The sequence below is a fragment of the Notechis scutatus genome, chromosome 1, assembly GCF_049901735.1.
Source record: "Notechis scutatus isolate UNSWTSFEM ecotype Mainland chromosome 1, rNotScu1.2, whole genome shotgun sequence".
Classification (NCBI taxonomy): Eukaryota; Metazoa; Chordata; class Lepidosauria; order Squamata; family Elapidae; genus Notechis; species Notechis scutatus.
In genome coordinates, this window is record NC_142009.1 from 7,308,040 (window position 1) to 7,322,771 (window position 14,732).

The 14,732-nt window shown below is 42.8% G+C and overlaps 1 protein-coding gene across 10 annotated transcripts in view; it reads left to right on the forward strand.

The window, feature by feature from the left end:
* BCAS3 (BCAS3 microtubule associated cell migration factor) overlaps positions 1-14,732 on the forward strand; it is a 624,015-nt gene that overhangs the window by 267,991 nt on the left and 341,292 nt on the right. For 7 of the 10 annotated variants that reach the window (XM_087956170.1, XM_087956184.1, XM_087956163.1 and 4 more), the window contains exon 17: positions 13,328-13,372. The exons of the other annotated variants lie outside the window; for them this stretch is intronic. In XM_087956170.1, coding sequence (XP_087812296.1) covers positions 13,328-13,372 — 45 coding nt within the window. The remainder of the gene's footprint in view (positions 1-13,327; positions 13,373-14,732) is intronic. 10 annotated transcript variants of the gene reach the window in all.

A 14,732-nucleotide genomic window follows, 5' to 3' on the forward strand; every position in this document is an offset into this window, starting at 1 on the left:
TTCTAGTGTTTGTTCCTGACGAAGCCCTCTCCCCGCAGCGTCTCCTTAAGTCTCAGTCCCCAGGTGTGCCTTGTGAAGAAGGGCAGGGCGCTCTCCTCCCAAGTAGCTGGCTCAGTCTGCGCTGTTCTCGCCTTCTCTCCACTCTCCATGCTCTCGGATCAGGACAGGGTGGTGCTTGCTCATTGCTTGAGCTCTGTCACTCAGGTTCATTGCTTAGTCTCTCTTGGTCATCCTTCCCCCCCTTCCTCCCTGCCTTCAAGCTGTCTAAATCATAAAAGGTTCTGGCCTTCCCCATTGTGTTCCGGAGCCAACGAAGCTGCCCCCTCAATCTCTGTTGGCTCCAGTTCCATCTCATCTTCCCCCACAGATTCAGGCTCCAACAGGGGTATGAAAACAGCACTGAAAAAAGTGACTTTTTGGGGGGGAGGGGGTGTTTATAACCATTTTATTAATTTATGACATAACATACCAAAAAAATAATAATACAAAAGCAAAAAGAAGGAGAAATAGGGAAGGGGAAAAGGAAATTGTGGGAAAAAAGGGGAAAAAAGAAAAGCATTGACTTACTTTCTTTGGTGCCATAAAATAAGGCATTAACGTCAAACCTCAACTTTTTTACTTTTACACAATAGTTTCAAGTAGCCATTTCTGTAGCAACAAAACTATCGAATCGGTAAAACCCAAAATCAAAGTTTCATTTTTTTCCCCACCTGAACCACAAAGTCCAGAAGAGGTTTCCGGGTATAAAAAAAATGACTTACAACTGTTTTTTTGCAAATAAGACCCCATGGTCACGTGATCAAAATTAAGACGCTTGTGGCAACTGACTCGTATTTATGACGGTTGCAGTGTCTGGGCTGGTCACATAATCCCCTTTTTGTGTCCTTCTGACGAGCAAAGTCACCGGGGAAGTTAGATTCACTTAACAACCGCATGACTAATTGAAGAACTGAAGTGATTCGTTTAACAACAGTGGCAAGAAAGATTGTAAAATGAGGCAAAATTCACTTTTTTGCTGAGCGATGGAAATTTGGGGGCCGCGTTGCAAATATCTACATAGAATCAAAGGCTGAATTAGCAGAAAACATCCAAGTTTCAGGTTTTAAAAAGCACCATTGCTGCTCTGTTCATTTAACGTGCAGTGCCTGACCAACTAAACCACATTGTGGTTTATTTTATTTGCTCATTAAACTTACATGCTGCCCATCTCAACCATAAGATGAGACTGAGCGGTTTACAAACAATAAGAAAGATATGCATTTGTTTTGAGTGTCTGGTGATAAGTCAGTGACTAGGTTTCCCTATCCCACCGAATCAGAAGTACCCCAAACCTCATTTGAATGTAGCTAAATGAATGAATGAATGAATGAATTCTTTATTGGCCAAGTGTGATTACACACAAGGAATTTGTCTTCATGCAAATGCTCTCAGTGTACATAAAAGAAAAGATACATTATTCAAGAATCATAAGGTACAACACTTAATGATAGTCACGGGGTACAAATAAGCAATCAAAGCATACTAGGAAACAGTCAATATAAATTGTTAAGATACAAGCAATAAGGTTACAGTCATACAGTCACAAGTGGGAGGGGTGGTGGTAGGAGGGATGAGAAGATTAATAGTAATAGTAGTGCAGACTTTGTAAATAGTTGGACAGTGTTGAGGGAATTATTTGTTTAGCAGAGTGATGGCGTTGGGGAAAAAACTGTCCTTGTGTCTAGTTGTTCTGGTGTGCAGGGCTCTGTAGCGTCGTTTTGAGGGTAGGAGTTGAAACAGTTTATGTCCAGGATGTGAGGGGTCTGTAAATATTTTCACAGCCCTCATTTTGACTCGTGCAGTATACAGGTTCTCGACTGAAGGCAGGTGGGTAGTAATTGTTTTTTCTGCAGTCCTAATGACTCTCTGGAGTCTGTGTCTGTCCTGTTGGGTTGCAGAACCAAACCAGACAGTTCTAGAGGTGCAGATGACAGGCTCCATAATTCCTCTGTAGAACTGGATCAGCAGCTCCTTGGGCAGTTTGAGCTTCCTGAGTTGGCGCAGAAAGAACATTCTTTGTTGGGCTTTTTTGATGACGTTTTTGATGTTTGATGTTGGTGTCCATTTTAGATCTTGAGATAAAATTTGGGGTGAATCTAAAAACTGGGATCTTAAATAATCTGATCCACAATCATTGCGGACGTAGGAACTTCTGCCTCAAAGGAACCGACAGTGTTTAAAAGCCCAAGCTTTCTTGAGACTACCTTATCCTTGAATATAATTACTTATTTAAAAACCCAAATCACATGCTCCTTTTTTTTAAAAAAAAATACAATTGTCTCTTTTTCTAAATGGATTCATGAAGACAACACAACAATTTGTTGTGTGTTGTAAGACTGATGAATAGGGAATGAAAGACCTAGGTTCTTCTCTAGCCTCTTGAAGTGAAGGATCAGGGGGAACATTATAACTGTCTTGAAGAGATGTTAAAACAAAAGAGGGGATTGACTTCTTCTCTAAGGCACCAGAAGGCAGGATAATAAGTAATGGGTGGAAGTTGCAAAAAAGAGCTGCAACTCAGAACTAAGGACAAAATTTTCCGACAGTGAGAGCAGCTTTGCTTCCTGTGTGGGTGCTCCATAGCCAGAGGTTTTTAAAAATAGACTGGGCAAACCACTTAATCAGGTGGTCTGCCTTGAGTAGAGGGTTAGATTAGAAGACCTCTGAGATCCCTTCCAGCCTCATGATTCAATGAAGTGCAAAGAAGAGCAACTAAAATGATGAAAGGCCCGGAGGAAACATACAAAGAAGGGCTGCAGGGTTTGGGTCTGGCTAGTCTAAAGAAAAGAAGAATTAGGGGTAACATGATATTCCAATGTTTGAGGGGCTGCCACAAAGAAGAGGGGGTCAAATTATTCTCCAAAGCACCTGAAGGGCAGGACAAGAAAATATTGGTTGTAAACTAATCAAACGGAGAAGCAACCTGGTAATTAAGGAGATGGTTCCTTACAGTGAGGACAATTAACCAGTAGAACAGCTGGCCTCCAGAAATCGTGGGTGCTCTATCACTGGAGGTTTTTAAGAAGAAACTAGACAGCCACTTATCTGAAATAAAGTATTGGTTCTCCTGGTTGAGCAGGGGGCTGGACTAGACGACCTCCAAGGTCCCTTCCAGCCCTGGTTTTATGAGAGGAGTTTTTCAGCCTCGAATCTGAAACTCTGCAAGAGTTGGTGTGGAATTGGGGCGGAGGGCAGGAGACAGACGGGAAGACCACCAGCTAGAGATCCGGCCCCAAACCCATCACCAAAGGCACAGATTTTGGATCCAAGCCCTGGAGAATGCAGGATTGCACAGCTTCTAGGTCTAACCTTTGCCCAGTCCTGCAAAACTTTAGCGAGGGAGAAGTTTCATCCTGGCTGTCTGGAGTCCTCCCTGTGTTTGTTCTTGCACCACGGAAAGAGGAATGCAGATAAGGCTTGTTTTTGATGTGGGATCTGGCCGGAGATGTTATCATCTCATGTACTGATTTGTTCAGTAAAAATCGCTGATATCCGTTTGATCTCTTTTGAACTCGGGAGACTTTAATCCTTTCCAGGACCTGTTAGTTGTACAGACGAAAGGGAGGGAGGGGTGTATGTGGTATTGGGTGGGAGACAAGGGAGCAACCCCAGCTGTATAGGAAATAACAAAGAAAGACCAAAGCCAAACTCCAGAGTAGTAAAAAAGAACACACACACACACAAAAAAAGATGGAATTAAATTTACTTTTCAAAACCCAGCAAAGTAAACCAGAGGTGACACGCTTACGGAAATTAGTTTCACAGACAAGAAGGCTTTGGAAGAATGCACCAGTTCGGGAAATTCAAATTTGAAAGATGTTTTATCCCAGGGATCCGGGATGGGATGAGATCGGATATAAGCTTAGGATAGGACAGGATAGGTTAAGTTAGGATAGGATATAGGATGGGATGGGATGGGACAGGATGGGACGAGTCGAGTCAAGTCAAGACGAGTCGATAAGAGGATAGCATAGCATATTAGCATAACATAGGATGTAGGATAGATAGGATATTAGGATGGAATGGGAGGAGATGAGATGATAAGAAGTTAGGATAGGATAGCATATGCGATAGATAGGATACAGGACAGGATAGAATAGCACACTTTTTTGGTCAAGTATGATTAGATACACAGAGGTGTGTATCTAATTCGCCGTGGCAAGGTGGCCACAGCAAGTTGCTTCGTGGTGAGTTGTCCGTGGAGCGTTGCCCCTGGAGAATTGGCCATGGTGAGGTGGCCACGGCGAGTTGGCTGTGGCATGTTGCCCCATTCCAGGCTGCTGGGTCTCTTCTATTTAAAGAGAAATCGATACTATGATATATGGAAGAGGAAAGGCCATCTTTTGGTGATAGTGTACACACAGATACAATGCCAGCAGGGTTATTGCAGGTTGGATTGGAAGGATCCTTGCTCATATTCTTCTACGAGAGCTACCTAAAGACAAGAAGATTAATCCTTCCTGCTTGTAAAGGGGCTAATAAACTGAGTGATCCAAAGGTTTGACCTGGTTGTGTCTGAAGGCAATTTCCTACCTTCTAGTTCCTAGCACCAGGAATGGTGCTCGTCTTCTGGTTAATGGTGCTACGTACCCTTTCCTAGAACATATCTGGATGGGATCAAAATATGTGATCCCACAATATCAATACAAATGTTTCCAGCTCTACACACTGATCTTTATGCTAACAGAAAAGGACTTCAGGTAGCCTTTGACTTACCAAGTGGTCAGTTGTTAAGTGGTCAGTTGTTATGTGACTCATGCCTTCCTTGAGCGCTCCTCCATTGCAACTTCCTCTCTAAATCCCTTTAAAAGAGGGGTGGCTCAGGAATTCTGGGAGTTGAAGTCCACAGGACATAAAGGGACTATAGCTGCCCACCCTGGTTTATAGTGTTGGAGAAAAGTAAGACATGAGACTTGTTGCCTAATTAAAGAGATATTAGTCTTTATGATGTTTAGTCTATGCATTAAATCATCTGTCTGAACAGATGGTTGAGATTGACTGACCTTACCTCAGCTGGTAAACTAAGCAAGATTAGGCCCGGTTAATGCTTGGATGGAAGGTTTTCAGACCTCCATTGCCTTGGCAAAAAGGAAGACCAAACCACTTCCAAGCGATTAGCTAAGAAGAACTCAAGACATCTCCAAGAGGTTAGAGTTGGGTGGATGGTAATACCACCTCGGTCATATCTTCTATAACTTGCCTTCAGAAGTTGTGGGTTTTCCATCACTAGAGGTCTACGGAGGTTCTCAGTCATCCAGGTCATGGTTTTCCCATTCCCCACCATCCAGTCAGAGGTGAGGAAGCTTCTTGGATAAGAAGTGAAACGTCTTCAAAGGAAAAATCAGAAAGTCCAGTTGCCTCTTGAGAAAATACTTTTGGGGTCCATCACTGGAGGTTTTTTAAGAAGATATTGCACAACCATTTGTCCAGAATGTTTAAATTTTGTGCAGTGGGTTGGACTAGAAGACCTCCAAGCTCCCTTCCAACTCTGTTATTCTGTTATATTGCTATTTTTTTTTATCCTCTCCTTATCCCATAGATAAAAGGAAAAGCTAACCTAGCTGGTTTTCTACACACACAAACAATTTGTGATGGCCCCTATCTTTGCATTACAGATACTAGAACATGCTTAATGCTCCCTTCCATTTGTTATTTCTGTTAAATATATATTTTATAACAATATATATATATATAAAGCAATAACTTTGAGCATACTTTCTGAGGGTGGAATCAAGAGAGTAATCAGTTTAGAATCATTGGCTTTCCCACAAGTGTTCTAAGTCCAACCCCTCTTGAATTATCTTGACTCTTTATCTACTGCCAATTTAATGCCATTAGTCAACTGGATTCCTGTGTATTTATTGCTTGAGCAATAAATCATCTTAACTGGAACTTAATGTGTGGCCCTGGTTCTTCAGCCTGATCCAGTACCTTCCCACAGTGTTGGATCAATAATCTAGCTCAGCATTTTCAACAGGCCTTTTTTGAAGTTGTTTTGATTAACTTCAAGTCCGCTCTTACGATAAGGCATCACAAAGTCAGCATTTCTCCTCTGATATTCTTCTTGTTGTATTTGCCTGGGTGGGCATGATCCTAAAAAGTGATTTATCAATAGTTTTACAGAATTTATTTGTTGCCTTGTATCCCACCATAATTCTTCCAAGTAATTCAAGGTGGGAAACATATTCAACAGACCTTCCTCCTGTTTTCCCCACAACAATCCTATGAGCTGGCTTTCATGGCTAAGGTAGGATTAGAACTCACCATCTCCTAATGATTGTCTCACAGTCACCCTTTCATGCCTAAGGCAGGACTAGAACTCACCGTCTCCTAATGATTGGCCCTAAGTCACCCTGCCGGTATCAGCTTTGGAAGCCATATTGAAACCAGATACTTTTATGCCTAAGGTGGGACTAGAACTCACCATCATCTAATGATTGGCCCAAAGTCACCCAGCTGGCATTCATGCCTAAGGCAGGACTAGAACTCACAGGCTCCTGATGATTGGCCCAAAGTCATCCAGCCATTTTTCATGCCTAAGGCAGGACTTGAACTCATAGTCTCCAAGTGATTGGCCCAAAGTCACCCAGCCAGTTTTTCTGCCCAAGGTGGAACTAGAACTCACTGTCTTCCAGTGATTGGCCCAAAGTCACCCAGCTGGCTTTCATGTTTAATGAGAGATTAGAAAATAAAACCTAGAACTACGCCGCCTTCGGCCCGATCTAAGTATAGTATATAAAATCATACATTGCAACGACTTACCTGTCAATGAATACTTCAGCTTCAACCATAACAATACAAGAGCAAACAATAGATACAAACTCAAGGTAAACCGCGCCAAACTTGATTGCAGGAAATACGACTTCAGCAACAGTCAATGTCTGGAATACTCTACCTGACTCTGTGGTTCCTTCCCCAAACCCCAAAAACTTTAACCTTGGACTGTCTACTCTTGACCTCACCCCTTTCCTAAGAGGTCTGTAGGGGGCGTGCATAAGCGCACCAACGTGCCTACCGTCCCTGTCCTATTGTTTCTTTTATTTTTTTTTATTTTTCTTATATGTATCCATGTATTCATAACTATATTTTTACTTCTACCTATTATCTTGTAAGCAATTGACAAAAATAAATAAATAAAAATAAATAGAACTCTACACTTCCTCCTTTCTAGTCTGCTGTCATGACCACTAGACCAAACTGGCTTTTGAATAAAATGTTGCCAGTTTATTCAATATTTTTGATTATTAACCACCACGTAGCCATAAAGAATGGCATGCATGAAAGGATCATAATTAAAAGGAGAAGCACAGTTTTTTTGAAACAAAATATTTTTTTAAAAACCCCAATACTTAATATGGGTTTGTATGTGTATTTGCATGTCATTTTTTTTTTAAGATAAAGTGTTAACTGCGCTGAAAAATGTAACCAATGACCGTTTTTCACACTTACAACTGTTACAGCATCCTCGCGGCCATGTATACTTGGGAACTGACTCATCTTTATGACCATTGCTTTGTCCTAAGGTCACATGATCCCCTTTTGCGACCTTCTCACAAGCAAAGTCCACGGGGAAGCCAGATTCACTTAACAACCGGGTTACTAACTAAACAGCTGCAGCGGTTTGCTTAACCACTATGGCAAGAAAAGTCATAAAATGGAGAAAAGGCGCTTTATAACTGACTTGCTTAGCAACAGGCTCAGTTGTGGCCATAAGTTGAGGACTACCTGTACTTTTGTATGCAAATGGTGCTAGGTTTACTGAGCACCTGAATGATTTGCCATTACATAGTAGATCAATTGTATGATGGAACATGGGACGCATGTCTCCAAATGGATGACATGAAGAATTCCTAGTTCAACCTATCTGAAGGGGGGGAAAAACACCCCAGAATTTGTGAGCTTTGGAAAAATGCTTCCTAATATGGGGAAATGGATGGAGAGATATCAAAATTTACTAACGCTGGTAAATTTTAAAATAGAATTTAAAGTTATAGCAGATGGAGGGCATATTGTATGGAAAGCCAGCCAGAAAAAAAAAATCGTTGTCACCCCAGTCCTTCTTTTCCGTTTGATGAAGAGAAGGACTAGGGGTGATGTGATAGCAGTCTTCCAATATCTGGGGGGCTGGTCCCAAAGAAGAGGCAGTCAAGCTATTCTCCAAAGCCCCAGAAGGCAGGACAAGAAGCAACGGATGGAAACTAACCAAGGAGAGAAGCAACCTGCTAATAAGGAGGAATTTCCAGACAGTGAAAACAATTAACCAGTGGAACTACTTGCCTCCAGACATCTTGGGTGCTTCATCACTGGAGGTTTTAAGAATAAATTGCTCAACCATTTGTCCAAAATGGTATCGTTTTTCCTGCCTCAACAGGTTGGACTAGAAGACCTCCAAGGTCCCTTCCAACTCTGTTATTCTGTATTCAGTAAGTCCCTTATCAGAGAGGGGAGCAGAGATGCAAATTGTGATGCGTGGGTTTGCCACCTCCTTTTTATGACTAAGCGGTCAGGAAGATATAATTCACCCTCCTTCCTTCCTGTCCCTCTGCAGATGTCAAACCCAAAGTTTTGGTTTTGCATTCTCAAAGCAGCTGAGATTTTTTTTTATGTTCCCTGGATCCCCCAGAGACCTTATCTAGGCTTTGAATCACTCTTTTTTTTTTGCTTTGCACAAAATCTGTACCGGATCTGAAGATATTGTAGGTCAATGGTGGAGCAGCTGCTCGGCTTCCAGAAGGTCACATGTTCAATCCCTGCCATCTCCAATTAAGAAAATCAAATAGCAAGGGGAGGAAAGATTGCTGAGACACTGTGGAGAATAACAATTTAATTGAGGCAGCCACGTGGTCTAGAAGGAAGGACATAATTCACGGCTTGGATGGTTTTAAAGATGTAGTGAGTCCTTGGTGCAAGTCCCTTTATCTCCTGTTAAAAAGGGCCTTGAGGCTGAAATACGAAGAATGGTTGCAGGAATTGGATATGTCTTGTCTAGGGAAGAGAGGAGAGGAGAGAAGAGAAGAGAAAAGAGAAGGGAAGAGAAGAGAAGAGAAGAGAAGAGAAGAGAAGAGAAGAGAAGAGAAGAGAAGAGAAGAATAAACACAACAAAGAAAAGAAGAGAAGAGAAAAATAAACACACAAAAAAAGAAGAAAAGGGAAGAGAAGAGAAGAACTAGGGGAGACATAATAACATGTTCCAATATTTGAGGGGTTGCCCCATAGAAGAGGAGGGGGGTCAACCTATTTTCCAAAGTATCTAAAGGCAGGACAAGGAGTGATGGGTGGTAAACCAATCAAGGAGAGAAGAATTTTGATCACATGACCATGGGGATGCTTCAGCGGTCATAAGTGCGAAAAACAGTCATACCTTTTTTCAGTGCCTTTGTAACTTCGAACAGTCACTAAATGGGTAGTTGTAAATGGAGAATTTACCTGCGGTGACATGTGTAAATGCCACACAAGCTACCGATGATACTGAACAACTCACAAACGTATAGTTTTTAACGGAGCTGTGCTACCTCCCTCAGAAATCTCAAAAGTGTGCGGCCAGGTGTGAAGTTGCTGGTTGTTACCTTTTACACAACAAGTAAGGTGGTCACTTGCGGTTAGCGAAAGACCTCAACCCAAGCCTCTCTTGTTAACCCAGTTATTTAACTCCCTGCTGCTCCCCTGTCTCTCATGTCTCTGCTTCATTGCCTTGTTTTTCTTTTTTCTTTTTTTTTTCCATTTTTTTTAAGGCTTGGGGTTTTCTTTTGCTCTTTTGAACTTGTCATTTTTATTTTTATTTCCCCGAACTTATGGAAATTTGCCTTTGATCTTTAGCCATATGGGGTTTTGTGTCTCTGTCTGTGCACTTTGGGAAGGGGGAATGCTCGTTGCTCAGCGTCTAGCCACCACATTTGAGGAGCGAGGGTCTTTCAGATTTCTGGGGGTGGGTGGGGAGAGGTTTAGTGAGGCTGCTTCATGGAAGGAAATGCTCTGGAAGTTTGCTGGCATCACATGTGCCACGTTCACATACCATGCTTATAGTTGCCATCTTTACTGGAAAGTTGGTGGCTCAGGGACAGGTTTGAATGGGGAGTTCAGGGATCTGCCCAGCTTTGCCTTCCCAAAGATGGAGAAGGGAAGCCATGAATCTAGGTCTCAGATAACAGAGAACAGAGTTAATCAGAGTTGGAAGGGACCTTGTAGGTCATCTAGTCCAAGCCCCCACCCAAGCGGGAGACCCTACATCATTTCTGACAAATGGCAGTCCAATCTCTTCTTGAAGGTCTCAAGTGATGGCGCTCCCACAACTTCCGAGGACAACTTCTGTTCCATGGGTTGATTGTTCTCACTGTCAGAAAGTTTCTCCTTATTTCCAGGTTAAATCAGGTTAGTCTCAACGTTAGCATCAGGATTATTTTGCTAGGCAAGACCAAACCCAACTCAGATCCTATTCAGTTTCTAACTCATGCTACGTACAACATGGCTGTTCATCCCCAACATCTATATCAGTGTTTTCCTGGCTGCTTTAAGAGGGGTGGAATTCAACACCCAGAAGTCCCCTGCCGGCCCTGCTGAATTCTGAATTTTGATCATGTGACCATAGGGATGCTTGTTGTGGCCGGCCGGCAGAGCTGACAGCAGAATTGGACAGTGAGGAGGTTGGGGAGGAAAATGGGCCAGTCCTGGAGTCTGGGGAAGGCTCTGACCAGTGCTCTGCGTCGGAGGCAGAGATGGAGCCAGGACCATCCGATAGTTATCAGCTGCCTTCGGAGCTGGAGATCAGTGGGGCAGAAGAACAGCTGGAGCCTGTTCCCAGTGTGTGCATGTGCAGAGCTGCCAGAAGAAGGGAAAAGTTAAGGAACAAGGGTCGAATTGGGAGTAAAGGCACAGTTGGATGATGAATGGCCCCTCCCATAGGGAATAAATAGGAGTGGTGGTTGCAGGAGACAATTAGTTCATTTAATTAGTGTGAAGATTTGTTCGTGACTCTCAGAGACTCCTTGCTAAGTATTTTCTTGTACAGCATTGAGCTTGGAAGATATCAGCCTGGCAGCTCTCCAAGCCAGATAAGGACTGTGGTTATCACTCACCCTTCAAAGACTGTTTGCTGGGACTTTGCTGGATGGGAATGATAGGAATTCACGTAAGCCTAAATAAAAAAATAAAAGTTTTGTCGGGACAAGGAGTCTGCTTTGTGATTTTGTGAAGCCTAGGTCAGAACAATGCTGCAAACTGGTCAGAAGTCACTTTTTTCTGTGCCATTGTAACTTCCAACGGTCACTAAACGAATGGTTTTACATCGAGGATTTACCTGTGTACCTGTTGCCTTTCTCCAGTATCTGTGGGCACGTATTGCATCTCAGGTTCACCTACAGGGAATATATATATATATATATATGCTTAAATATATATGTTTATATTTATTTATTTATATATAAATAAATAAATCCATAAATAAATCCAGAGTTAAAATAGGCTGCAACGACCGTCAGATGAAAAGCTTAGCCATTTCTCCAACCAGTAATTTTTATATTTGAAGGTTTTTATTGTCAGTGACATGTTATTTCAGGGGCATTTCGAGCAAATATACAGTTCAGACTTTTGGGCTGCTCCCTGTTAAAGAAAGTAATAACAGGAAAACAAGAGAAGAAAATGTTTTATGCATTTTGGGAAGGAAGAACAGTTATTTTCATTAGCACCTCACCTGTGTTGTGATTTTTCCCCCCTAACTTCTTTTTTTGGGGGGGGGGGGTCTAGGACAAGTTGCCACAGCCAACTTGCCATGGGATGACTCGCCATGGGACAAGGGTTGCACTAATACAAGTGGTCCTCGAATTACAATTGTTCATTTAGTGACTATTCAAAGTTACAACGGCACTGAAAAAAAGTGACTTAGGACCATTTTTCACACTTGCGACCGTTGCAGCTGTTCCCGTGGTCACGTGATCTAATTTGAGATGCTTGGCAGCTGACTCATATTTATGACGGTTGCAGAGTCCTGGGAGGTCATGTTGATTCCCTTTTGCGACCTTCTGAAAAGCAAGGTCAATGGGGGAAGCCCGATTCACTTAACGACTGCGCTACTAACTTAACAACTGCAGTGATTCACTCAACAAATGTGGCAAGGAAAGGTTGTAAATTGGGGCAAAGTTTAATCAACAGAAATGTTGGGCTCGGGTGGTTGTAAGTCGAGGACTATCAAGAAATGGTGGAACAGAATTGTGAAAGAAAGGATGCCAAAAGAGGAAACAAATGAAAGTGTGAATGACGAAAATTAAAATATGGGTAGCCCTCGACTTACGACCACAATTGAGCCCAAAATTTGAGGTGCTAAGTGAGACATTTGTTAAGTGAGCTTTGCCCCATTTTACGGCCTTTCTTGCCCTCAGATGTTAAGCGAGCCACTGCAGCTGTTCATTTAGTCACACAGTTGTTAAGTGAATCTGGCTTCCCACTTGACAGAAAGTCCCAAATGGGGATCTCGTGATTTTGGGACACTGCAACCATCACAAGTATGAATCCGTTGCCGAGAGGCTGAATTTTGATCACATGACCACAGGGATGCTGCAACGGTCATAAGTGTGAAAAAAAGTCGTCAGTCCCTTTTTTTTTTTCCAGCCACCTTGTAAGTTACCAAATGAATGGTTGTGCAGTCAAGGACACCGGTATTAGCATAACTCTTGTCCCACAGCGAGTTGTAATAATGCTACCTGTATTTTAATATTATTTCAAATAATTAAAATAAGAATTAGTAATAGCAGTAGCACTTGGGCTTATATACCGCTTTAAGACTACCTGTATTTCAATATTATTTTAAATAATTGAAAAAAGAATTAGCAATAGCACTTAGACTCATATACTGCTTCACAGTGCTTTACGGCCCTCTCTAAGCAGTTTACAGAGTCAGCCTTTTGCCCCCAACAATCTGGCTCCTCATTTGACCCACCTCGGAAGGAGGGAAGGCTGAGTCAATCTTGAGCCTGGTGAGATTCGAACTGCCAAATTGCAGGCAACCGGCAGTCAGCAGAAGTAGCCTGCAGGACTGCACTCTAACCACTGTGCCAGTGTGGCTCATAAATTGTTTTGAATTGTTGGAATTGTCTCACGGCGAGAGTTGGCCAGGGCGAATTGTCCCATTCTGTTTTGCAGGTGAGTGGTGCGGAGGTTGTTGGCATTCCCCCCCCCCCCCTTTTTAAGAAACCAATAACGCTAAAAGCAAATATATTTTAAGGAGTTGATGAGGTGGCTCATTGATAAATGACCTGTCCCATCTAACCTTTGTGCATTTCCCCTGCTTTCCGTGAAGACCTTACCTCTTTGGAGCTGGGTGCTTTTCCATCAAAGCTCCGTGGTGAGTGGATTTCCCAGCATGCCTTCCGTGTCAATTTGGCTGGAAAGGATCCTTCATGGCTGCCTCTGTTTTTCCTCCATTTGCCTCCTTTACTGGTCTCTCTCTTCTTCTCTTTCGCTGGAGCAGATCACTCGTTACATCCATACGATCCGGGCAGCCCTCGACTTGCAACCATTCGTTTACTGGCCATTCAAAGTTACAACAGCCCTGAAAAATTTTCCCTTTTCCACACTTACAACCTGTGGCAGGGTCACAGGATCGAAATTTGGACGCTTGGCAACAGGCATGTATTTATGACGGTTGCATTGTCCACGGGGACTGGGTGGTGGTGGTTACGCAATCCCCATTTGGGACTGGCTTCCGACAAGCAAGCCAGATTCGTTTAACGGCCATGTGATTCGCTTTGCAGCCATGACAAAAAAGAGGGCACGGCTCACTTAACAAGGGCTTTGCTTGGCACACAGGAATTTTAGTCTTTGGTCGTACGTCGAGGGCTTACCTGTCTGTGAGTTTGTGGGTAGAATTAAGAACGTGTAACCAAGGCAGGTTGCTTCACTCTGTCCAGACTTTTCCATGACTTTTATTTCATTGATATATTCATTTATTAAACTTACGGGCTGCTCATCTCGACTAAAGGTGGTTCTAAGCAGCGTACAATAAATAATTCGGTAGTTAGTAATGCCAAATGCAGTGTGTCACATGGGATCTTCCGAATTTCATCTCCAGGTTCTGAAGAGACCCTGGAATAGTCCTCTTGTCATGTGCCTACAATTCTGCGCATGTGTAGAAGGAGAAATTGGCACAGCAGGGAAAATCGCTGTGGTTGGGTTTGATCGCCACACGAGGGTGTATTGTGTTCATGACCAGAGTTGAACATTTTGTGGATTTTTTGGTTGTGGGCAAAGCGTTCATGACCCGAGGTCACTTAAAAAGGAAAAAAGAAGAATGGGGGAAAATCTAAAATTCCCCCCCCCAAAAAGGGGGAAAGAGAAAATCCAAACACCCCCTCCTTCCCCCCCCCCCTAGGTTCCTATCTTCCTTTGTAGACATGCATATATGCAGCAATATGTTGCGCTTCTCTGAATTATGGATGGACAGAAGACCTACATTCACATTTAATTGAGAAACAGTTCGTTGCCCAATGGTTCAGCATAGTGAAGAGGAAGCTGCTCTCACAGTCTGAGACAGACCAACTACACATTCCATGCCATATTCAAGAAGACCTGGAAGAATGTTCTTTCTGCGCCAACTCAGGAAGCTCAAACTGCCCAAGGAGCTGCTGATCCAGTTCTACAGAGGAATTATTGAGTCTGTCATCTGCACCTCTAGAACTGTCCGGTTTGGTTCTGCAACCCAAGGA